The sequence below is a fragment of the Oncorhynchus nerka genome, linkage group LG22 (genome assembly GCF_034236695.1).
Source record: "Oncorhynchus nerka isolate Pitt River linkage group LG22, Oner_Uvic_2.0, whole genome shotgun sequence".
In the NCBI taxonomy this organism is placed as follows: domain Eukaryota; kingdom Metazoa; phylum Chordata; class Actinopteri; order Salmoniformes; family Salmonidae; genus Oncorhynchus; species Oncorhynchus nerka.
Window position 1 is genome coordinate 49,652,662 of NC_088417.1, and position 27,234 is coordinate 49,679,895.

The window sequence follows — 27,234 nt, forward strand, 5'->3', positions numbered from 1 at the left end:
ATATTTTTCCCCAGGCAATTTTGACCCAGGCGAGTGTGGCATGCTGTGCTGTGACGCGCGCAAAAAAGACTGCATTTGTAACATTTTATTTGGATAGTACCCTACAGATGGTTTACAGGCCACATTTATCCAATCTCACCCTACCCCGAACACCATCAAAGGGTACAGACCAGAAAATTGTATCAACCATCTATAGAGGACCATCCAAATAAAGTGGGATACATTCCAGGAGCATAAATAGGGGTTGGTGTCGATTGTGAGGGAGGAAAGAGCTTGTTTTCTTCTCTTTACTTTACCTCTATATCCTCATGAAAATGTACACACATTCTCTGTATATACCGGAAAACAAGGCTAATATTACTTGATAAAACAAGACGTTTCCAAACTGACAGAGCAGACAGCCAAACATGTGTTTTGTATGCCCTCAGAAAGCCTTTGATAATCTCAGAGGGAGAGAGAGAGAGAGAGAGAGAAAGAGAAAGAGTGAGAGAGAGAGAGCGTGAGTAAGGCTTACATTGTCCAGACAGTGGGCAGGCAGAGAAAGAGACGACGGGCAGACACGCAGTTCTGTGATTGGAGAAGAGAGAGGTATATTAGAACAGCGCAAGACAGCAGGGGCCTGTTCAGGATGATGAAACGTTACAGGAACGTTATAGAACAGATATGGTTGTCTGTCACCCAGAATTGGGGATTAGCTGTATCGTGTCAGCTCTATTCATGACATTTCTATCTGCAACATTCCACAACGTTTGCCTACTGGACATGGCAAAGGACTATGTAGCGCCACTGCTGCAGGTGACTGTTTTGGGTGGGAGCACGGCTGATGAGCCAGCTGACTTTGCCATCCATGTGAAAAAGACAACAATAACCATTTCAGCAGGAGTGATTGCGTGAGTGAATCGGTGTGTGAAAGTGAGCGAGAGAGAGAGAGACAGTGATGAAAATGAAGGGATTGGAAAGGGTGAGAGGGATTGCCAGTATTTCTTGAAAACCTTAAAAAGGTACCGTACATATTTCTTGAAAACCTTAAAGGGCCCCTGCAGAAGAAGTTGCCGTCACACTTTTGACTTAATTCCTAGTGCGGAAATGCTGGTTTAGTTTCACCCTACGAACACCGACATATGGCTCCTTATAAATATTGATTGATCGGGCTGTAAGTGCTGTTGTTGTGATGTGGAAACGTCTAGGAGCAACAATGGCTCAGCCGCGAAGTGGTAGGTCACACAAGCTCACAGAACGGGACAGCCGGGTGCTGAAGCGCGTTGCGCATAAAAATTGTCTGTCCTCGGTTGCAGCACTCACTACCCAGTTCCAAACTGTCTATGAAAGCCCAATAACCTTTCGTCAGGAGCTTCATGAAATTGGGTTTCAATGGCCGAGCGGCACACAAGCCTAAGATGTGTAATGCCCAGCGTAGGCTGGAGTGGTGTAAAGCTTGCCGCCATTAGATTCTGGAGCAGTGGAAATGCGTTCTCTTGAGTGATGAATCATGCTTCATCTGGCAGTCCGACGGACGAATCTGGGTTTGGCGGATGCCAGGAGAACGCTACCTGCCCCAATGCATAGTGCCAACTGTAAAGTTTGGTGGAGGAGGAATAATGGTATGGGGCTGTTTTTCATGATTCGAGCAAGGCCCCTTAGTTCCAGTGAAGGGAAATCTTAAATCTGCAGCATACAATGACATTCTAGACGAATCTGTGCTTCCAACTTTGTGGCAACAGATTGAAGGCCCTTTGAAGGTTTCAGCATGACAATGCCCCATGCACAATGCAAGGTCCATACAGAAATCATTTGTGGAGATCGTTGTGGAAGAACTTGACTGGCCTGCACAGAGCCCTGACCTCAACCCCATCGAACACCTTTGGGATGAATTGGAATGCTGACTGCGAGCCAGGCCTCACCACCCAATATCCGTGCCCGACCTCACTAATGCTGTTGTGGCTGAATGGAAGCAAGTCCCCGCAGAAACGTTCCAACATCTAGTGGAAAGCCTTTCCAGAAGAGTGGAGGCTGTTATAGCAGAAAAAGGGGGACCAATTCCATATTAATGCCCATGATTTGGGAATGAGATGTTCGACGAGCTGGTGTCCACATACTTTTGGTAATGTAGTGTATCATGTAATCCTACTGTATGTTCCTTATTATTTACTTAGTATTATCAAATTCACGCAGATACTGTATTACATTGTTGATGTGTATGGAGTGCAAAATAACTAGTTAGCTTGTATTCTCCGAACAATAACACCAGTGTTCCCGTAGCACTCACATCTATAGCCATGAAATGCTTTGAAAGGCTGGTCATGGCTCACACCAACACCACCCCCCAGACACCTTGGACCCACTCCAATTTGCATACCGTCCCAGCACATCCACAGCTGACGCAATCTCCAGGGATGCAAACTGGTGAGGGCCCAAAAAGGTGACACGTTTTTTTGCACTGAAACATTTAAAAAAAAATCCCTGCTAGGGGGAAATGCAGGTTTTAACTAATTAAACAACAAAGAATATGATCTACATGATCAGTCTCTGTGTGTAAAATAAAATGTGGTTATGTGAAACTAACTCACAGCTAAACATTTTTAAAGAAAGCAAACCAATGTTATTTGTTGCCGAGACTTTACTGCAAATGAGACTCAAGTCTTGAGAAAAAACAATACACTAATATTGCAGTTATCCATGACAGCCTTTATAATAGAACGCTTGTGAACACACACATCTACATATTGCACTTGTGAAAAAAACTAAGTAGAAATAGAATGAAACAAACGGGCATTCTATTTTTTCTCTATTATAGGGGCCGCTATAGTAGACATCGATGCACAAGGCCACATGTCTGCAAAAAAAAATGTTAACTGTGTAAAAAATGTAATAATCCCCCCTCACTCTACTGTCAAGTTCAACACAACAAAAGCAATATCTCTAGGCTACACTGCACATTATTACATTGTACACTTTCTGCCTGTGGACATCTGTTCTACAATGTGCCAACAGAGCATGATACCCTTTGTTGGCAAAATCGATCTCTTTCAGGCAGAGTACACCTGGCATACCCCTTTTTATCCACTGTATTCAAAAAGTGAGGATGAAGGAAAGTGTGTTGTGTTCCTTTCACCTCTAGTGGCATCCAGGTCCAGCTCCAACTACACTTGATCCCTGAATCCACTCGTTTATCAAGCAACGTCTCATTTTCACCTAATTCTCCCATTCAGAAAATTAACAACATACTGTAGAGGGAAACCATTAGTTCTAAGATATGTGTTAGTTCGTTAGCTAGTTAACTATTTAACATTTCACATAGATTGCCAGGGTCCAGTAAGCAACAAACACGTTATAACTTGAGGAACGGCAACGAGTCAGTGGCTTGCGAAATGTATTCACCCCCCTTGGCATTTTTCCTGTTTTGTTGCATTACAACCTGGAATTAAAATATATATTTTTTTAGGGGGTTTGTATCCTTTGATTTACACAACATGCCTACCACTTTGACGACTCAAAATATTTTTTATTGTGAAACAAGCAAGAAATATGACATAAAAACTGAAAACGAGCATGCATAACTATTCATCCCCCCAAAGTCAATACTTTGTAGAGCCACCTTTTGGGGTATGTCTCTATAAGCTTGGCACATCTAGCCACTGGGATTTTTGCCCATTCTTCAAGGCAAAACTGCTCCAGCTCCTTCAAGTTGGATGGGTTCTGCTGGTGTACAGCAATCTTTAAGTCATACCACAGATTCTCAATTGGATTGAGGTTTGGGCTTTGACTAGGCCTTTCCAAGACATTTGAATGTTTCCCCTTAAACCACTCGGGTGTTGCTTTAGCAGTATGCTTAGGGTCATTGTCCTGCTGGAAGGTGAACCCCCGTCCCAGTCTCAAATCTCTGGAAGACTGAAACAGGTTTCCCTCAAGAATTTCCCTGTATTTAGCACCATCCATCATCTGCATGGAGGAATGGGCCAAAATACCAGCAACAGTGTGTGAAAACCTCGTGAAGACTTACAGAAAACGTTTGACCTCTGTCATTGCCAACAAAGGGTATATAACAAAGTATTGAGATAAACTTTTGTTATTGACCAAATACTTATTTTCCACCATAATTTGCAAATAAATTCATTAAAAATCCTACAACATGATTTTCTGGATTTTTTTTCTCATTTTGTCTGTCATAGTTGAAGTGTACCTATGATGAAAATTACAGGCCTCTCTCATCTTTTTAAGTGGGAGAACTTGCACAATTGGTGGCTGACTAAATAATTTTTTGCCCCACTGTACCTACTAGCAGTGCTTAGCCTTTTCCACTGGCGAAAGAAAATAAAAAATAACTGATGAATTACATCATTATTTTGAGTTTCATTACTCAACATTCATCCCTTCAAGTCCGTTTAATAAGTTCAATCACCTCGTCGCCACTGTAATATGTGTGTTGTGGAGAAATGGCCAGGCAGGAGACGGGAGTACAGTTAGTCGTGCTCTACAGTTCCCGGCAAAATAGTGCGCATGTGCATTTCCTATTAGGTGTAGTAACGTAGCACTGCCGTAATGCATTACTGCTTAGTAACAGCACAGTAACTAATATAAACAGATGTCGATCCCAGATACTACACTTTGAACACCTCTTTTTTATTTGAAGGATTATTTCATGCTGATGAAAGATAAGGGCCATATGTTTCGAAAGCCACAACGCAAGTGATTATTATTTGACGTTAATATACAGCGTTGGGATTGTAGTTCACATGAGGCGGTCTTGGGAGAAGCTAATTACTGAAAACTGGAGGGAGAAGGCAGAATACCACCTAGAGTTTGAGAGCTACTGTGGTGGTTCTAGCTTGCTTAGCCTACAATATGTGATGGGTTAAAAATATTGGAGAACTTGGCTACAGGAGCAGAAGAAGACTATTTTTTATGAAATTATGGAATTATGTCACCTTTGTGTGTGTGTGTGTGGGGGGGGGGGGGCTTTTTCCGCATTGAGCACCTGCCCCACCAAAGGTCTGCCCCACCAGCCATCCATCCATTAGAAACCCTTCCCCGGAGAGGAGGAAGAACCCCTAACACTGCTTCTTTATAAAGCTCATAATGCTGCATTGATTTATTGTCAGGGAGGGTCAATGACTCCATACCAGACCTATTTTTAGAAGGGATATTTATTGTTTTGTTCTGGCCAAAGGTTCCAACATAAGCAGATGCTGCTCCTGCTATGCAACACTCTTTTTTCACAGTATGTGGCTCATATGGTCTGGAATTCCTACCATCTCACATTTGTCTTGATATTAGACACTGCTGCTTGTGAAGAGATGCTATATCCAATAGATGTCTATAGGAGGAGTTAATGCTGTACACATCAAATGTAAGAGAACTTACTGAAAAAGGGGGGGACTAGTTGGATGTGTCCAAAAATAAATGTTCATTTTAGTTTTCCGTTGCAAAACGATTTAAAACTTTTTCAGTTGTGTGCCTTAATAAACACAAGCCAGACCTCATCTTACTGAAGTTGACGAGAGAGGCCACAGGTTCAAAATGATCTGTCAAATGGATGGAACAGAAACCCAAGGAAGGATGATAGAACAGGCAATGATTCAGGTATTTTTTTTTTTAAGAAGAGATGAGGGATGAGTGCTGGGTCTCTTGCCTGTCTCCTTGGAGGACTTCAGGCCCCCGATCTCCACCCTTAGACTCTCCATCTCTTTCTCCAGATCTCCATTCCTCTTCTCTGCCTCATGTAGCCGTCTATAGAGATATGTGGATACGGTCAGCTCTGGTATTGGCTATGAATATTTACCTAAATATCAAATTACATCATGACATTATGGATACCTCTATAACATACATGTACATTACCTAGATGAGGGAGGCCCATTTTTAGCAGTAGAGCAATACTGCAATAAATGCCCCTTATCAACGTGTCTGTCTGTCTGTCTGTCTGTCTGTCTGTCTGTCTGTCTGTCTGTCTGTCTGTCTGTCTGTCTGTCTGTCTGTCTGTCTGTCTGTCTGTCTGTCTACACTCAGGGTTCATCTAACCTGTGCAGGTCCTCATCAAGTCCTGAATTCTGGTCTGTCTCCTCCTCGTCCTCCTCTATCGTGGTGTGAGTGGACTCTGCAGTACCCTGCTCCAAGGCTAGGGGGAGCTCAAGAAGGGCAGGCAGGCTGTCAGTTGATGTCAGAGCGTCTCTGAGCTGCCACATCTGACTCTGAAAGCCCACACCACCCCACTCAGTGTCAGAAATACACGGCATGGTAAAGGTAAACATATCAGTTCCCCGAAAAGAACGTAGCCGTTAATATCTCTTGCATGCCTAACTCTCTGATGCATGCCACAGAACACATCAGACATTCAAGATGCAGCTAGCTCAAGAAGCACTAAGCATTTAGTCACAGCTGACTGGCACACTTGAGATGAGGTTAACTATAACAGTTAGTATTCCTGAATAAACAAACTGACATGTACATGTGTAACAGAGCTACAGCTAACTAGCTAGCGATTCTGTATTGGCTACATGAGACCACTCAAATTGACTTAACTAGCCTAGCTAGTGGTTAGTATTTAGTTTAGTTTTGACTAATACAGCTCATCTCAGCTAGTCTCTAGTGTGGATAGTCAACCTACCAGCTTGTCCTGGAAATTGAGGCTTGGCAACCCTTGATGCCGCTGGTGGTCAATCTCCATCATGATGTCACAACTGCGGTCCAAGGCACCTGTCTGTCTGTAAGAGATTGAGAAATTGGCGGAAACAAACATAACAGTTTTGACACAGTTTTGTATGATACCCCATTCATTTGAGGGACGTTTATACCGAGACAGTATATGATATGAATGTGACCTTGTAGCTGTGTAGGAGTAGCCAACGAAAGCCAGGTGAACACCGATAGGGGCCCTGTCCATCACGTCACTCAGTGTTTCCTGCAGGACAAAAGACAGCATTACATCTAGTGTGCTTGATATGCATGTCAGGTATGGGCAATTCCATGCCAGCGCAGATGGATAATATTCTTGGCATCTCAGATTGTTATGGCAATTCTCACATAGAAACTTCATTGGGAGGAAGGATGTTTGACATGCTCTTATACATTTGTATCACAAACCATTTAAGGCACTTTTAAGGCGTATACACACCTCCTGTAAGACTTTATTATCCGTAAACTACATGATACAGTATATTTTGGTTTTTGCCTTAGCATTACACAGCTGATTCAAATAGCTGAATGTTTAGCTGAATGTGAAATTCTAAAGGAGTGCTGTGATTGGTTAATGACCTACTGTATAATGTCCATTCCTATGTACAGTACCAGTCAAACGTTTGGGCACACCTACTCATTCTAGGGTTTTTCTTTATTTTTTACTATTTTCTACATTGTAGAATAATAGTGAAGACATCACAAATATGAAATAACACATGGACTCATGTAGTAACCAAAAAAAGTGTTAAACAAATCAAAATATATTTTATATGGGAGATTCTTCAAAGTAGTCACACTTTGCCTTGATGACAGCTTTGTGATACAAATGTAAAAATCATGTCAAATATTTTCCACCTATGCTGGCATGGAATTAACATTATACGTTGTCTAAGGTCCCTTCTTAGGCTTGCTTCTGGAGCCATGTCATATTGGAGCCAGACCACACTATCTACCAAGAGATTTCTCATCTATATTATTCCTAGCTGTCTATTTACCACCACAGAACGAAGCTGGCACTAAACCAACTCTATAAGGCCATAATCAAAGAAGAAAATGCTCACCCAGGTGCGGCGCTCTTAGTGGCCGGGGACTTTAATGCAGCAAACTTAAATCAGTTTTACGAAATTTTACTAGCATGTCATATGTGCAAGCAGAGGAAAACAAATCCTAGACCACCTATACTCCACACACAGAGACGCGTACAAAGCTCTCCCCCGCCCTCTATTTGGCAAATCTGACCATAATTCTATCCTCTTGACTCTTGCTTATGAGCAAAATCTAAAGCAGGAAGTATCTGTGACTCGCTCAATGTGGAAGTGGTCAGATGACGCAGATGCTACACTACAGGACTGTTTTGCTAGCACAGACTAGAATATGTTCCGGGATTCATCAAATGGCATAGAGGAGTACACCACCTCAGTCATCGGCTTCATCAATAAGTGCATCGACGACGTCGTCCCCACACTGACTGTACATACATATCCCAACCAGAAGCCATGGATTACAGGCAACATCTGCATCAAGCGAAAGGCTAGAGCTGCCACTTTCAAGGAGTGGGAGACTAATCCGGACGCTTATAAGAAATGCCGCTATGCCCGCAGATAAACCATCAAACAAGAAAGGCGTCAATACAGGACTAAGATTGAATCCTACTACACCGGCTTTGACGCTCAACGGATGTGGCAGGGCTTGAAAACTATTACGGACTACAAAGGGAAACCCAGACGCGAGCTGCCCAGTGACGTGAGCCTACCAGACGAGCTAAATGCCTTTTATGCTCGCTTCTAGGCAAGCAACACTGAAGCATGCATGAGAGTACCAGTTGTTCTGGATGACTGTGTGGTAACGCTATTAGTAGCCGATGTGAACAAAACCTTTAAACAGGTCAACATTCACAAAGCCGCTGGGCCAGACGGATTACCAGGACGTGTACTCAAAGCATGCGCAGACAAACTGGCAAGTGTCTTCACTGACATTTTCAACCTCTCCCTGACCAAGTCTGTAATACCTACCCCTTTCAAGCAGACCACCATAGTCTCTGTGCCCAAGGAAGCAAAGGTAACCTGCCTAAATGATTACCGCCCGTGGCACTCACATCGGTAGCCATGAAGTGCTTTGAAAGGCTGGTCATGGCTCACACCACAGTATCCTCCCGGACACCCTAGACCCACTCCAATTTGCAAACCGCCCAAACAGATACACAGATGATGCAATCTTAATTGCACTCCACACTGCCCTTTCTCACCAGAACAAAAGGAACACCTATGTGAGAATGTTGTTCATTGACTACAGCTCAGCGTTCAATACCACTGACTGTGCTGCTGCTCCAGTTTCAACTGTTCTGCCTTATTATTATTCGACCATGCTGGTCATTTATGAACATTTGAACATCTTGGTCATGTTCTGTTATAATCTCTACCCGGCACAGCCAGAAGAGGACTGGCCACCCCACATAGCCTGGTTCCTCTCTAGGTTTCTTCCTAGGTTTTGGCCTTTCTAGGGAGTTTTTCCTAGCCACCGTGCTTTTACACCTGCATTGTTTGCTGTTTGGGGTTTTAGGCTGGGTTTCTGTACAGCACTTTGAGATATCAGCTGATGTACGAAGGGCTATATAAATAAATTTGATTTGATTTGATTTGAATACCAGAGTGCCCACAAAGTTCATCACTAAGCTAAGGACTCTGGGACTAAACACCTCCCTCTGCAACTGGATCTTGGACTTCCTGACGGGACACCCCAGGTGGTAAGAGTAGGCAACAACACCTCTGTCACGCTGATCCTTAACACTGGGGCCCCTCTGGTATGTATTTAGTCCCCTCATGTACTCCCTGCTCACTCACGACTGGATGGCCAAACATGACTCCAACACCATCATTAAGTTTGCTGACGACACAACAGTGTTAGGCCTGATCACCGACAACGATGAGACGACTACAAGGACGAGGTCAGAGAACTGGCAGTGTGGTGCCAGGACAACATCCTCTCCTTCAATGTGAGCAAGACTAAGGAGATGATCGTGGACTACAGGAAAAGGCGGGCCGAACAGGCCGCCATTAACATCGGCGGGGCTGTAGTGGAGCGGATTGAGAGCTTCAAGTTCCTTTCCACCAATGAACTATCATCGTCCAAACATACAAAGACAGCCATGAAGAGGGCACGACAAAATCTTTTCCCCCTCAGGAGACTGAAAAGATTTGGCATGGGTCCCCAGATCCACAAAAGGTTTTACAGCTGCACCATCGAGAGCATTCTGACCGGTTGCATCACCCCTGGTATGGCAACTGCTCGGCATCTTACAGTAAGGCGCTATAGAGGGTAGTGCGAACAGCCCAGTACATCATTTGGGCCAAGCTTCCTTCCATCCAGGACCTAGATAATAGGCGGTGTCAGAGGCAAGTCCATAAAATTGTCAGAGATTCCAGTCACCCACGTTGTAGACTGTTTTCTCTGCTACCGCACGGCAAGCTATACAGGAGCGCCAAGTCTAGGACCAAGAGGCTCCTCAACAGCTTCTACCCCCAAGCCTTAAGACTGCTGAACAATTAATAAAATTGCCACCGGACAATTTACATTGACCTTTTGTACACTGCTGCTACTCGCTGTTTACAAATTACCTCAACTAACCTGTACCCGCTCACATTGACTAGGTACTTAGTTGTATATAGCCTCGTTATTCTTATTCTTATTGTGTTATGTTTTTATTATTACTTTTTGTTTTAGTCTACTAGGAAAAAAGTGTCTTACGTAACTCTATGGAAGTTGCTCCATATTAGGCCCCTTTACGTTTGAATGGATTGTATATTGATTGTATACCGGCTTTTCGGAGTAATACCATTTCACTGAGGCAGTCGTCCAACACATCAAAGTTGGAGGTGTCAGTGGCGTTGGAGACTTCAGGTTCGAAGGGTGCTGGAAGTTCATGCAGGGAGCCCCAATCTAGTCCACAGAAGAAAGGGTGGCCCCTGAAGTCCCCAGAGCCCCCAGCCCCCATACGATCCTCCCTCTCACAGATCAGCCCCATGATGAGGGAACGGGCCATGTTTGAAACCTCGGGGCCAGACTTTGGGAACTCAAAGTGCTCCTGGAGGGACATAATGGTTAGTTCCTTATACTGTAATTCAAGCTTACAGCTCTTCTTCACAATTCTTTAGGTTTGAGCTCAATATATACATTTTTGCAGTCTTTGCAGATGTATAAGAAGATGGTTACAAAGATTACTATGGCCAAATCCCAAATCGACCTCTACGCTCTATGCACCTGATTGGATTTGACAGGTGTAAGCAATATCGTAATAGCTCTACCTTGTCCTCTGATAAGTGGAAGCTAGGTGGAAGTTTCACAATATTGCTTATACTAATCAAATGATCTAAGATCTCCACAAGTGCATAGAGTGTAGGGCTTAGGGGTCGATTTGGGATTGAGCCCTATTGAATATTAGCTATTTTTAAACATCCCTTCCTCCTCTGATTTCCCACCACTCTTGGCACCGATATGTACAGATACATATGTACATTTTCTGATGACTCTTCAACATGTTCTCCTGTTCAATTTGTGAAGTGACCTTCTCTCAGTCGCCATCTTACCTGGAAGTTCATGATCTTGACATAGGTCTCCGAGATGGACTCTGCGTAGAAGGGCGTGGTCCCCTGCAGCATCTCGTAGGCACAGACCCCCAGGGCCCACCAGTCACACTCAGGGCCATAGCCTCCCCCTCCCTCCACCGCACGCAGGATCTCTGGGGACAGGTAGTCGGGTGTGCCTACTGCCAAGGACGAGTGCACCTGCAAATGCACAGTGACATGTCAACACACACAAATGCATTGACAAAAGTAGGATTCTATCCTTGGGATGCAATACGTTCACATTATAGAAGAGAGAAACCTTCCCTCACAGAAAGTAGTAGTTCTAACTCATTAGTAGCAACAGAAGTCACACACTGTCACACTATAACACACAGAGGAGTACACCTTTGTGTCACCGACGTGGTTTAGTGAGTAAGTAACCCTACCTGAGCCCTAAAGACTTGCTTTAGCTCCCTGAGCCTTGGCTTTAGCTCATAGGGCTAACACAGCCTTCCCACTGGGCACAAACTGGTTGAATAAACATTGTTTCAATGTGGTTTGTTAACGTACTGTGACGTAGATTCTATGTGGAAAATATATTTAATTTTTTTAAAAATATTTGAAGATGGAATTATGTCCAAATAGACAAACCTTGCTGCCCCGGTCAACTGTAAGTGCTGTTATTGTGAAGTGGAAACGTCTAGGAGCAACAACGGCTCAACCGTGAAGTGGTAGGCAACACAAGCTAAAAAGTATCTATACTGGATAATGCTAGTGTGGCAGGCTAGCTAGCTACAGGCTAGCTAACGTTAGCTTACAAGTCGGATTTGAAAGTTACTTTGTAGCTCATTAAAGTATTCGGTATTGTCTAGGGCAAACCTAACTCATGTATGACAAATACAGTGAACTAGGAGCAACAAAACGAACCGTAACGGTGTCACCGGCCTGAATCTAATCCAATCTGGAGCTACAGTCAGTGTACAATGTAAAGCAAAGAATTAGCTTGACCAGAGTTACTACATTGATGGCACAGACGGCTTCATCAACAACGGTTATGTGAAAAGTTTTATTAAAAAAATAACTAGTAGGTTCATTAACCAGCCAAGCAGATACAAGTAGTACCAAAAATGACGTTAGAAATATGTCTTTTAGAAGTTATTTTTCAGACGTCGACATCAAGTACACTTCAGGTGCTGAATGAACGTTTAGAAGACGTCTTTTCCTGACGTTGAAAATACACTACCATAAAAGAGTTAGGGGTCACCATCTTACCCAAAAGCCTGAGAGATGGTATTACATTTTCTTGGTTCAACAAAGGAATGAAACCATTTGTCAATCTCTACAGAGAAGGTGAACTACTATCCTTTCAACAACTGGCATCTCATTTTCAGTTACCTCAAACGCATTTCTTCAAGTACCTACAGGTTAGGCATATTACATTGCCACTCAGCAGGGAGGTAAGATTCAGCCCATGAGTAAACCTATAACTGATAAACTGTGGCTGGAAAGGAAATGGGTAAAGGGTTTCATTTCCTAGATGTACTCTGGTCTTCAAACTCTGTTGGGGAACGATGAACCTCTGAATGCTTGCATGAAGTGGCATGATGACCTTGGTCTCATTTTTGAGGATGAGAAATGGGGAAAGCTCTTTTAAATGCTCATCATCTTTTATTTAACACAAGGCACAAGTTGATGCAATTCAATAATTTACATAGGGTCTACTTTATACCAGAGAGACTGTATAAGATCAATTCCTGAACGAGGCAATTATTGGAAAGACATTATTCAGATCTTATCACAGGTCACTAATATGACGGTACCACTAAATCCTTCCCTTATTCTTCTCGGAGATTATTCTGTTCTACCAGTTAATATTTGTAGCAAAACCAGATTCATTAAATTGGCAGTCATTGCAGCCAATAAATGCACAGCTATTATATGGAAGAGTGACACTCCGCCAAGCAAGCAGATGTGGCTAAAAGAACTATCTTCCTATATTCCATCTGAAAGAATAACATACAATTTACGTAATAAACCCTTTGAATTTACTGATGTCTGGGGGGACTTTCAGCAGTTTCTAGAGACGTCACCTTAGCTGCCTCATTACTACTTTCCTCATTAATGTATTATTATTATTTGTTTTTGTGTTGAATAATTTATTTTCTAGCATGGAATGTGAAGGTTATTCTGTTTTTTGTTTTTTTTTGTTAGTCAGGGAAGCTAATACCGGTAGAGGGGAGGGAGGGGTGTGTTCCTGTGTTGGGGAGGGAAGTGTTTTGCACAATGTGTCCCCATGTAGCATTGTGTTTTGTGTAGGTGGAAGGAATAACGGGGCATTATCTGTGTCATATTTTCATGATTGTTTAATTGTAAAAAAAAAAATGCCAATAAATATATTATAACAAAAAAATGTTTTGGGGTCACTTAGAAATGTCTTTCTTTTGAAAGAAAAGCACATTTTTGGTCCATTAAAATAACATAAAATTGTTCAGAAATACAGTGTAGACATTGTTAATGTTGTAAATGACTTTTGTAGCTGGAATATCTACATAGGCTTACAGAGGCCCATTATCAGCAACCATCACTCCTGTGTTCCAATGGCACGTTGTGTTAGCTAATCCAAGTTTATCATTTTAAAAGGCTAATTGATTATTAGAAAACCCTTTTTGCAATTATGTTAGCACAGCTGAAACTGTTGTCCTAAATTAAAGAAGCAATAAAACTGGCCTTCTTTAGACTAGTTGAGTATCTGGAGCATCAGCATTTGTGGGTTTGATTTCATGCTCAAAATGGCCAGAAAAAAAGACATTTCTTCTGAACTTGTCAATTTATTCTTGTTTTGAGAAATGAAGGCTATTCCATGCAAGAAATTGCCAAGAAACTGAAGATCTCGTACAACGCTATGTACTACTCCCCTCACAGAACAGAGGAGTGGGAGGCCCCGGTGCAGTGATGTTCAAAGTACTCCAACATACAGAATAAACCAACAGACCACTTCAGCTACAATAACATTCTAAGTAATGGTTACAGATGCTTTTTTAAAAATCTTGCTTTGACTGTGATATGTTGTTGTTTATCTACCTTAGTTGAATGCACTGAGTGTAAGTCACTCTGGATAAGAGCTGCTGAATGACCCCAAAAAATCTTGGTCAACCGAGAGTCATCTGTTCTTTCGACCAATCGATTGGTTGAAATTTTTAAATGTGTATTTTTCTATAATATAAACACCCTATGTTTGAATGAAATCAACTATATGTAGGCTACTGAGCTTGTCTGATGCTTTAAGCACTGATATTAAAAATGACTAAAGAGGGAGACAGAGATTAATATAGCCTATCCAGAAGAAAAAAAACCTGTTCCAACCCACCTCCTCCCAGTTTCGCAGATTCCGCCATTAGGCTCCTAAAAGTTGCCGGTAATAGACTACACCAGCTGTGAGCAAGCTTTTCCATTTGGAGTGCCAAGTTATCATACCATTTCTACTGATCTGCATGCCAGTTATGATTTTCATATGCACATGTTTGTGGAACAGTTTCATTTAATTTCTAATAAAGTCTTCATATCTCAAAATCAATGTAATGTGGTGAAACAAAACGCTACCTAAATGAAAGTGACACATCTAAAAAAGTAACTTCTATTGCCATTGCCAATATTTAAAAATAGCCTTCATAAACCAACAAATAAAAACATTGCAGCCTGCAGGTCGAAAATATCCCGATGAAAATAAATATCCTATGAATCACACTGGCTACGCATGGCCAGTCTGCAAGGAACTTAAAACATTATATCAACTATGAACTTGGTCCAGCCTGATCGTGCCAGCAAACTTGCAACATTGTATAAAATATTCTGGGCCCTCAGAGTGTCCTGCACCAGTGAGCTCCAGACAGACAGAGACAGCTGTAGGATATTTGCGCAAGGTATAAGAAGTAATCAGGTAGGCCTATTTTATGGTGTTTCCACCAGAGCAGAGCATTACATGCTGAGTGGTTATCGAAAGGGAGAAAGCTAGTAGGCAAACTATTTTCATTCTCAATGGATGTAGAAACAGACGCTGTTTACTTGCTGTTTGAGGCGAAGAGAAAACGACTTTGAGAAGATTTTTTCTATTGTGTTATTGACTGTACGTTTGTTTATGTGTTACTCCTGTGTTGTTGTCGCACTGCTTTGCTTTATCTTGGCCAGGTCGCAGTTGTAAATGAGAACTTGTTCTCAACTGGCCTACCTGGTTAAATAAAGGTGGAATAATATATTAAAAAACACAGTGATGGTGAGTCAAGACAATCAGAAATTGTATCAGATCCCCAAATGGGCACATTTATAGTTCTACATCTATGCGCAGGCCAGGTAGCCTAGGCCTACTTCTATACCTAATCAGAGTACTCTACTGTGCTCTACTCTACTGAGCTGTACTGTCCTGTCCAAACCTGTGAACATAGATGTCCCAGACCAGACCAAATCTGAACCAATTATAGACATCTATTTTTGAACTGAATCAAGGATGGTCTGAGTCCCCTGATGTGAAATGTATAGTGGGTAGAATCATTTTGGTTGTGAAGTGTTATCAAAAAGCATTGTCCTTTCTTTATAGTAAACATGCAATTTACCACTTGGCTGTCTATTGTATCCCCCTGTCACAGGACTTCTCAGTCAACATCCTATGAATCTCATAAGATGAGAAAGTCAATTGTTCATGAAGATTGCCTGCTGCAGTTGTTTGAGAGATGTCAATTTTGCAGCCGAACATGCAACATAGAGAAGACCAGCAAGGGACCCTCAGCATCGTGCAGACATGTCCTCGCTGTGAGCAGGGCAGACACTTGAATCAGGTTGGTGACATTTGACTTGGTCAAAGGTCAAAATCGTTCTGAGATTTGTCCCAATTCACCTTCATGACTCAGCCTGGTGAACACACGCACAAAACACTGATTACATTATCAACGGTGGTTATGATTCAAATGGTGGAACCAACCTGATTGCTACGTTTACCATTCTATTTCATATGATATCTGAGGTGAAATAGAAAGGTGAGCGCAGCAATCAGGTTGGTTCCACCATTTGAATCATAACCACCGTTGATAATGTAATCAGTGTTTTGTGCGTGTGTTTGTGTGACCGAGCAGTATCTTTAATCTCGGGCTCCCGAGTGGTGCAGCGGTCTAAGGCACTGCATCTCAGTGCTTGAGGTGTCACTACAGATACACTGGTTTGATTCCAGGCTGTATCACAACCGGCTGTGATTTGGGAGTCCCATAAGGGCGGCGTACAATTGGCCCAGCGTCGTTTGGGTTTGGCAGGTGTAGGCCATCATTGTAAATAAGAATTTGCCTAGTTAAAGGTTACGTTTTTGTTAAATTAAAATAAGAGGGGCCAGGAGCTGATCTGAGCTGCCATGCCCATTAATGGGGCACTAGCAAAGACCTTACCTCCAGCCTCACCTCCTGCCTGCTCACTAAAGGTGATCGATGGTTAGAACAGAATTAAGTTTGTTTAGGACTGACCTGTTCAAACTTCAACATAGCATATGTTTGTCAGATTTCACCTATCCTGACTGCCATTGGTAATAGAACAGTGACTGTGTGTATGTTCATAGATGCATCTATCAGCCAGTACTTGGAGACTTGCAAGATGATGTGATGGAGTCCTGACCAACAGACAGGCCTGATACTGACGTCTCTGAATGGAGAAAGACCAGGCACTTTCACAATGTGGGACTAAAGGTGATTACTAATAACACAGTACAGCAGAAATGTCCAGTATTTGCAACATATTTTCCGTCACATGAGTTGACACTGGAGAGACGAAGCAGGTACGGGGAGTCAAACCTTTAATATATAATGGGCATGGAACGAGACTTTTAATAAATAACGGGCAGGGAACGAGACTTTTAATATATAACGGGCAGGGAACGAGACTTTTAATATATAACGGGCAGGGAACGAGACTTTTAATATATAACGGGCAGGGAACGAGACTTTTAATATATAACGGGCATGGAACGAGACTTTTAATATATAACGGGCATGGAACGAGACTTTTAATATATAACGGGCATGGAACGAGACTTTTAATCTATAACGGGCATGGAACGAGACTTTTAATATATAACGGGCAGGGAACGAGACTTTTAATATATAACGGGCATGGAACGAGACTTTTAATATATAACGGGCAGGGAACGAGACTTTTAATATATAACGGGCATGGAACGAGACTTTTAATCTATAACGGGCATGGAACGAGACTTTTAATATATAACGGGCAGGGAACGAGACTTTTAATATATAACGGGCAGGGAACGAGACTTTTAATATATAACGGGCAGGGAACAAGACTTTTAATATATAACGGGCAGGGAACGAGACTTTTAATATATAACGGGCATGGAACGAGACTTTTAATATATAACGGGCAGGGAACGAGACTTTTAATATATAACGGGCAGGGAACGAGACTTTTAATATATAACGGACAGGGAACGAGACTTTTAATATATAACGGGCAGGGAACGAGACTTTTAATATATAACGGGCAGGGAACGAGACTTTTAATATATAACGGGCATGGAACGAGACTTTTAATATATAACGGGCAGGGAACGAGACTTTTAATATATAACGGGCAGGGAACGAGACTTTTAATATATAACGGACATGGAACGAGACTTTTAATATATAACGGGCATGGAACGACTTTTAATCTATAACGGGCATGGAACGAGACTTTTAATATATAACGGGCATGGAACGAGACTTTTAATATATAACGGGCAGGGAACGAGACTTTTAATATATAACGGGCAGGGAACGAGACTTTTAATATATAACGGGCAGGAACGAGACTTTTAATATATAACGGGCAGGAACGAGACTTTTAATATATAACGGGCAGGGAACGAGACTTTTAATATATAACGGGCATGGATAACGGGCGAGACTTTTAATATATAACGGGCATGGAACGAGACTTTTAATCTATAACGGGCATGGAACGAGACTTTTAATATATAACGGGCATGGAACGAGACTTTTAATTTATAACGGGCATGGAGCGAGACTTTTAATATATAACGGGCATGGGGCATGGAACGAGACTTTTAATATATAACGGGCAGGGAACGAGACTTTTAATATATAACGGGCAGGGAACAAGACTTTTAATATATAACGGGCAGGAACAAGACTTTTAATATATAACGGGCAGGAACGAGACTTTTAATATATAACGGGCATGGAACGAGACTTTTAATATATAACGGGCATGGAACGAGACTTTTAATATATAACGGGCATGGAACGAGACTTTTAATATATAACGGGCAGGAACGAGACTTTTAATATATAACGGGCAGGGAACGAGACTTTTAATATATAACGGACAGGAACGAGACTTTTAATATATAACGGCAGGAAACGAGACTTTTAATATATAAGGGCAGGAACGAGACTTTTAATATATAACGGGCATGGAACGAGACTTTTAATATATAACGGGCAGGAACGAGACTTTTAATATATAACGGGCAGGAACGAGACTTTTAATATATAACGGACATGGAACGAGACTTTTAATATATAACGGGCATGGAACGACTTTTAATCTATAACGGGCATGGAACATGGAAGACTTTTAATATATAACGGGCATGGAACGGGCATGGAGACTTTTAATTTATAACGGGCATGGAGCGAGACTTTTAATATATAACGGGCATGGAACGAGACTTTTAATCTATAACGGGCATGGAACGAGACTTTTAATCTATAACGGGCATGGAACGAGACTTTTAATATATAACGGGCATGGAACGAGACTTTTAATATATAACGGGCATGGAACGAGACTTTTAATATATAACGGGCATGGAACGAGACTTTTAATATATAACGGGCATGGAACGAGACTTTTAATATATAACGGGCATGGAACGAGACTTTTAATATATAACGGGCAGGAAGCGAGACTTTTAATATATAACGGGCAGGAACGAGACTTTTAATATATAACGGGCAGGGAACAAGACTTTTAATATATAACGGGCAGGAACGAGACTTTTAATATATAACGGGCAGGGAACGACACTTTTAATATATAACGGGCATGGAACGAGACTTTTAATATATAACGGGCATGGAGCGAGACTTTTAATCTATAACGGGCATGGAACGAGACTTTTAATATATAACGGGCATGGAACGAGACTTTTAATTTATAACGGGCATGGAACGAGACTTTTAATATATAACGGGCATGGAACGAGACTTTTAATTTATAACGGGCATGGAACGAGACTTTTAATATATAACGGGCAGGAGCGAGACTTTTAATATATAACGGGCAGGGAGCGAGACTTTTAATATATAACGGGCAGGAACGAGACTTTTAATATATAACGGGCAGGGAACGAGACTTTTAATATATAACGGGCAGGGAACGAGACTTTTAATATATAACGGGCATGGAACGAGACTTTTAATATATAACGGGCATGGAACGAGACTTTTAATCTATAACGGGCATGGAACGAGACTTTTAATATATAACGGACAGGGAACGAGACTTTTAATATATAACGGACAGGGAACGAGACTTTTAATATATAACGGGCAGGGAACGAGACTTTTAATATATAACGGGCAGGGAACGAGACTTTTAATATATAACGGGCATGGAACGAGACTTTTAATATATAACGGGCAGGGAACGAGACTTTTAATATATAACGGGCAGGGAACGAGACTTTTAATATATAACGGGCATGGAACGAGACTTTTAATATATAACGGGCATGGAACGACTTTTAATCTATAACGGGCATGGAACGAGACTTTTAATATATAACGGGCATGGAACGAGACTTTTAATTTATAACGGGCATGGAACGAGACTTTTAATATATAACGGCCATGGAACGAGACTTTTAATCTATAACGGGCATGGAACGAGACTTTTAATCTATAACGGGCATGGAACGAGACTTTTAATATATAACGGGCATGGAACGAGACTTTTAATATATAACGGGCATGGAACGAGACTTTTAATATATAACGGGCATGGAACGAGACTTTTAATATATAACGGGCATGGAACGAGACTTTTAATATATAACGGGCAGGGAACGAGACTTTTAATATATAACGGGCAGGGAACGAGACTTTTAATATATAACGGGCAGGGAACGAGACTTTTAATATATAACGGGCAGGGAACGAGACTTTTAATATATAACGGGCATGGAACGAGACTTTTAATATATAACGGGCATGGAACGAGACTTTTAATATATAACGGGCATGGAACGAGACTTTTAATATATAACGGGCATGGAACGAGACTTTTAATTTATAACGGGCATGGAACGAGACTTTTAATATATAACGGGCATGGAACGAGACTTTTAATTTATAACGGGCATGGAACGAGACTTTTAATTTATAACGGGCATGGAACGAGACTTTTAATATATAACGGGCAGGAACGAGACTTTTAATATATAACGGGCAGGGAACGAGACTTTTAATATATAACGGGCAGGGAACGAGACTTTTAATATATAACGGGCAGGGAACGAGACTTTTAATATATAACGGGCATGGAACGAGACTTTTAATATATAACGGGCATGGAACGAGACTTTTAATCTATAACGGGCATGGAACGAGACTTTTAATATATAACGGGCATGGAACGAGACTTTTAATTTATAACGGGCATGGAACGAGACTTTTAATATATAACGGGCATGGAACAGAGACTTTTAATCTATAACGGGCATGGAACGAGACTTTTAATATATAACGGGCATGGAACGAGACTTTTAATTTATAACGGGCATGGAACGAGACTTTTAATATATAACGGGCATGGAACGAGACTTTTAATTTATAACGGGCATGGAACGAGACTTTTAATATATAACGGGCAGGGAACGAGACTTTTAATATATAACGGGCAGGGAACGAGACTTTTAATATATAACGGGCAGGGAACAAGACTTTTAATATATAACGGGCAGGGAACGAGACTTTTAATATATAACGGGCAGGGAACGAGACTTTTAATATATAACGGGCATGGAACGAGACTTTTAATATATAACGGGCATGGAACGAGACTTTTAATATATAACGGGCATGGAACGAGACTTTTAATATATAACGGGCAGGGAACGAGACTTTTAATATATAACGGGCAGGGAACGAGACTTTTAATATATAACGGGCAGGGAACGAGACTTTTAATATATAACGGGCAGGGAACGAGACTTTTAATATATAACGGGCATGGAACGAGACTTTTAATATATAACGGGCAGGGAACGAGACTTTTAATATATAACGGGCAGGGAACGAGACTTTTAATATATAACGGGCATGGAACGAGACTTTTAATATATAACGGGCATGGAACGAGACTTTTAATCTATAACGGGCATGGAACGAGACTTTTAATATATAACGGGCATGGAACGAGACTTTTAATTTATAACGGGCATGGAACGAGACTTTTAATATATAACGGGCATGGAACGAGACTTTTAATCTATAACGGGCATGGAACGAGACTTTTAATCTATAACGGGCATGGAACGAGACTTTTAATATATAACGGGCATGGAACGAGACTTTTAATATATAACGGGCATGGAACGAGACTTTTAATATATAACGGGCATGGAGCGAGACTTTTAATATATAACGGGCATGGAACGAGACTTTTAATATATAACGGGCAGGGAGCGAGACTTTTAATATATAACGGGCAGGGAACGAGACTTTTAATATATAACGGGCATGGAACGAGACTTTTAATATATAACGGGCATGGAACGAGACTTTTAATATATAACGGGCATGGAACGAGACTTTTAATATATAACGGGCATGGAACGAGACTTTTAATATATAACGGGCATGGAACGAGACTTTTAATCTATAACGGGCATGGAACGAGACTTTTAATATATAACGGGCATGGAACGAGACTTTTAATTTATAACGGGCATGGAACGAGACTTTTAATATATAACGGGCATGGAACGAGACTTTTAATTTATAACGGGCATGGAACGAGACTTTTAATATATAACGGGCAGGGAACGAGACTTTTAATATATAACGGGCAGGGAACGAGACTTTTAATTTAACGGGCATGGAACGAGACTTTATATAACGGGCATGGAACGAGACTTTTAATATATAACGGGCATGGAACGAGACTTTTAATATATAACGGACAGGAACGAGACTTTTAATATATAACGGGCATGGAACGAGACTTTTAATATATAACGGGCATGGAACGAGACTTTTAATATATAACGGGCATGGAACGAGACTTTTAATATATAACGGGCATGGAACGAGACTTTTAATATATAACGGGCATGGAACGAGAATATTTAACTTTTAATATAACGGGCATGGAACGAGACTTTTAATCTATAACGGGCATGGAACGAGACTTTTAATCTATAACGGGCATGGAACGAGACTTTTAATATATAACGGGCATGGAACGAGACTTTTAATATATAACGGGCATGGAACGAGACTTTTAATATATAACGGGCATGGAACGAGACTTTTAATATATAACGGGCATGGAACGAGACTTTTAATATATAACGGGCAGGAACGAGACTTTTAATATATAACGGGCAGGGAACGAGACTTTTAATATATAACGGGCAGGGAACGAGACTTTTAATATATAACGGGCAGGAACGAGACTTTTAATATATAACGGGCATGGAACGAGACTTTTAATATATAACGGGCAGGGAACGAGACTTTTAATATATAACGGGCAGGAACGAGACTTTTAATATATAACGGACAGGAACGAGACTTTTAATATATAACGGGCAGGGAACGAGACTTTTAATATATAACGGGCAGGGAACGAGACTTTTAATATATAACGGGCAGGGAACGAGACTTTTAATATATAACGGGCAGGGAACGAGACTTTTAATATATAACGGGCATGGAACGAGACTTTTAATATATAACGGGCATGGAACGAGACTTTTAATCTATAACGGGCATGGAACGAGACTTTTTAATATATAACGGGCATGGAACGAGACTTTTAATTTATAACGGGCATGGAACGAGACTTTTAATATATAACGGGCATGGAACGAGACTTTTAATCTATAACGGGCATGGAACGAGACTTTTAATCTATAACGGGCATGGAACGAGACTTTTAATATATAACGGGCATGGAACGAGACTTTTAATATATAACGGGCATGGAACGAGACTTTTAATATATAACGGGCATGGAACGAGACTTTTAATATATAACGGGCATGGAACGAGACTTTTAATATATAACGGGCATGGAACGAGACTTTTAATATATAACGGGCAGGAACGAGACTTTTAATATATAACGGGCAGGAACGAGACTTTTAATATATAACGGGCATGGAACGAGACTTTTAATATATAACGGGCAGGGAACGAGACTTTTAATATATAACGGGCAGGGAACGAGACTTTTAATATATAACGGGCAGGGAACGAGACTTTTAATATATAACGGGCAGGGAACGAGACTTTTAATATATAACGGGCAGGGAACGAGACTTTTAATATATAACGGACAGGGAACGAGACTTTTAATATATAACGGGCAGGGAACGAGACTTTTAATATATAACGGGCAGGGAACGAGACTTTTAATATATAACGGGCATGGAACGAGACAGGAACAGCGTCAGCATACAAGAAAACAAAGACAAAAACAATCAATGCAGAAGCGGGGAACAGAGCTGGGGAACTGACAAATATAGGGGAGGTAATAACAGGTGATGAGTGAGTCCAGGTGAGTCCAATATCACTGATGCGCGTAATGAGGGAAGGCAGGTTTGCGTAATGGATGATAGGAGTGCATGATGCAGGGCAAGCCTGCATCATGCAGGGGGGGGCAGACGTGACACTTTCATTCCATGTGTCACTGATGAACTCTGCCTCTACTCTAACTATTTCTACAGATGGAGAGGACCGTAGATGCTTTTGCCAGATGCTAGCTTTGGCCGTTTGATTGGGAAACCATAAAAGTTTTATCTGACCTGTTCAAACTTCAACATAATACCTGTTTGTGTGTCAGATATTACCAATCCTAACTGTAATTGGTAATAGAAAAGTGACTATATGTGTATGTGTTCACAGACACATTTATGGAGCCAACAAATGGATACTTGCAAGATGTCCAGGCTGACAGACGGGCTTGATACTGATGTCTCAAAATGGAGAGAGACCTGGCACTGACTAGACACAACTTTTACTTGTATTCTTTTTTAAATTATTGAATTGAATGGTATCAGTCAATATGGGGAGGGAGAAACCCTGTGTATTCTGCACCAGGATCAGGAAAATCCTGTTGTATATGGGACACCACACAGGAAGGTATGTTTGCCAAGGTAACCCCATTACCAACAGACAAGATGCCGATAGGCACAGTATCTGTATCTATACCATAGCACCATGTTATTTAACACAACCATGGCCACATTGAGGTTACTGTAACTATACTTGTCTTCTTATGTAATCATATGAAGCGTGCATGTTCTAGATAGCATGCATAGGTCGTTGTAGGTCTGTAGAGATCTTCACAATTGCTGTAATAATCTGCACAGAATCTCAAATGGCATTGATCGCTGGCATTGATCGTGTACTTTTAATGTAATCTCAACTGCAATCCAGGTCATTTTGGTTCTGCTATTAAATGAAGCACAGTGACAACACAATCTGTTGTATAAATAAACAATTTGACATCATATTTCCATTTGAACGTTGCTGTGCTTTCAAATAGGTATAAGCGCAGTGGTAAACATTTGGGTGACAACTACACCAAAAATGTGACATTGTTTTTCCATTGGAATTAGGTTGTGCTTTTAGATGGTTGAAAGCATAGTGATAACGCATTAGAAATTCAACAAACTATTAGTTGTCTTTTTGAGTGGGTAAGTGAGTGAGATAGGTTGTAATCTCATTAATCAACGTCTCAAGGAAATGCCCAATTATCCACATTGAAATGATGTGGTGTGCCCAGTGGGTTGTGACAGTAGACCCAGGTTCGATACCCAGTCTGTAACTTTTGCACAGCAATGTTGTTAACAGTGGAGTGAATTGTGAGTGTTTTGCAGCCCTTTGGGGCCTCTCACCATGCCATCCTCCTGGACCCTCAGACAGGAACCAAAGTCCCCCAGCCTGATGTGGCCCTCTGCCGTCAGCAGGATGTTGTCAGGTTTGATGTCCCTGCAGAAGGGAGTAAAAGATGCCAATCTGTCTATATGCTTTCAAGGTCTTCCCGTTCCCAGGTCATTTATATGGGATTGCATAACTAATTTTGCAATGGTTCTTGGAATCCTGCACTCATTTGAGGTGCATGGACCAAAAACAAACCATTAGATGCAGTCCACGGTCCACACTAAAAAAAAATTGTGTTTCAAGTTATTGTATGCTGAAATATTCATCCATTCTATAGTCAACAATGTTCTCTGAACTTCCCTTGTAGGTGTTCCAAAGTAAGGAACAATTGTCCCAGTCTGTATTAAATAGACGTGCGGTGACGCCCACCTGTGGGGAAAACAACCTGTGGTTGCCTTGTTTACCCCATTGTCCTACAATGAAAAATGTAACCTTTTTCAAACACCATTTTCTTGTTCTCTGCTTTTTTAACTCAATTACAAAACTACATTTAAGAAAAGAACACAAGAAAACTGACCATAATGCTTCAAGTAGTAACTGGAGTTACAAACACACTACATTACACAAGTTAAATGTCTTACCTATGATAAAATGTTTTCCACACACATAGCTACGTCTAGCCTACTTGAAAACCGGGTCCCCACAATTTCCCACTCTTACACACTGAATACCCTGAAGCCACAGGGTTTCCCTACGTGGGAGTTTTGCGAAATAATGATTGTTTTCCCCAATTTGTGGGCGTGGTCAAGAGGAATTCCTTGTTATGACATGAATACCAACTCGCAGTATGTTCCCTGTTTTCTGAGTGTTCTTTCGAACATTCCTTCCAGAAACATGACTGTTTTCAGAACTTTAGGGGGGGCATTCTAGGAACACCACAAATTATTTGCTGGATGGTGTCGTCTTTTCGGGTGTCTCTGACTAACTAACCTGTGCACATAGCCCATCCTGTGGATGGAGTCAATGGCCATGACCATCTCAGCCAGGTAGAACTGCGCCATGTCCTCAGGGATACGGTCACCAAACTTACTGAGCAGGGTCAACAGGTCACCACCCACGTAGTAGTCCATCACCAGGTACTGAGAGGGAGAGAGAGAGAGATATTGTGCAAGGGGAGAGATAGTGCCAACAAAGAGAGTGGACGAGAAATGTATTCATTTTTCCTTGGTGTATTTTGAGGGAAAGAAACTGAGGGCAGCTACATTTACACTGAAAAGACAGTGTAGCTTCAGTCAAAGTACACAGGGGGTTTCCCTGAAATGGCACTGATGAACGGAACAGACAAGAATCTGCCACTGACGTGACCCTCGTAACTGAGTGCTTGTTACTGATACCCACCAGGTAATTGTCATCCTGGAAGGCGTAGTGCAGCTCAGTGATCCAGCGTCGATCGCCCTTCAGCAGAACCTCTCTCTCCTCTTGGTAACAAGCTGTCTACAGGACATACACACAGACGCACACAGACGCAACACAGAAAGAAGGATGACGTCACATGCTGTTTTACAGTAGAAGCCAGAAGCAACAAAGGGAGGAAGTCGGTGCTGACACAAAATGTGTCCGTTATGTGAATAGTGAGAATACAGTATACTGAAAAGTTCCTGTGTGTGTGTGTGTGTGTGTGTTTATGTTTACCTCTCCTCGCTTCAGCATGTCCCACTTATTCATAATCTTCAGGGCGTACACTTGCTGTGTGCTACGCATCCTCGCCACAGCCACCTATAAATACGGTGCCACAAACATGTCACAACGGAGACAAGATTCAATTGTCC

At 41.5% G+C, this 27,234-nt stretch overlaps 1 protein-coding gene across 2 annotated transcripts in view; it reads right to left on the bottom strand.

The window, feature by feature from the left end:
* LOC115105300 (myotonin-protein kinase-like) overlaps window positions 1-27,234 on the bottom strand; it is a 50,258-nt gene that overhangs the window by 4,691 nt on the left and 18,333 nt on the right. For both annotated transcript variants that reach the window (XM_029627185.2, XM_029627186.2), the window contains exons 3-13: window positions 27,098-27,181; window positions 26,804-26,899; window positions 26,396-26,544; window positions 25,420-25,513; window positions 11,259-11,456; window positions 10,508-10,756; window positions 6,819-6,898; window positions 6,605-6,701; window positions 6,019-6,188; window positions 5,630-5,727; window positions 515-567 (exon numbers count right to left, since the gene is read on the bottom strand). In XM_029627185.2, coding sequence (XP_029483045.2) covers window positions 515-567; window positions 5,630-5,727; window positions 6,019-6,188; window positions 6,605-6,701; window positions 6,819-6,898; window positions 10,508-10,756; window positions 11,259-11,456; window positions 25,420-25,513; window positions 26,396-26,544; window positions 26,804-26,899; window positions 27,098-27,181 — 1,368 coding nt within the window. The remainder of the gene's footprint in view (window positions 1-514; window positions 568-5,629; window positions 5,728-6,018; window positions 6,189-6,604; window positions 6,702-6,818; window positions 6,899-10,507; window positions 10,757-11,258; window positions 11,457-25,419; window positions 25,514-26,395; window positions 26,545-26,803; window positions 26,900-27,097; window positions 27,182-27,234) is intronic.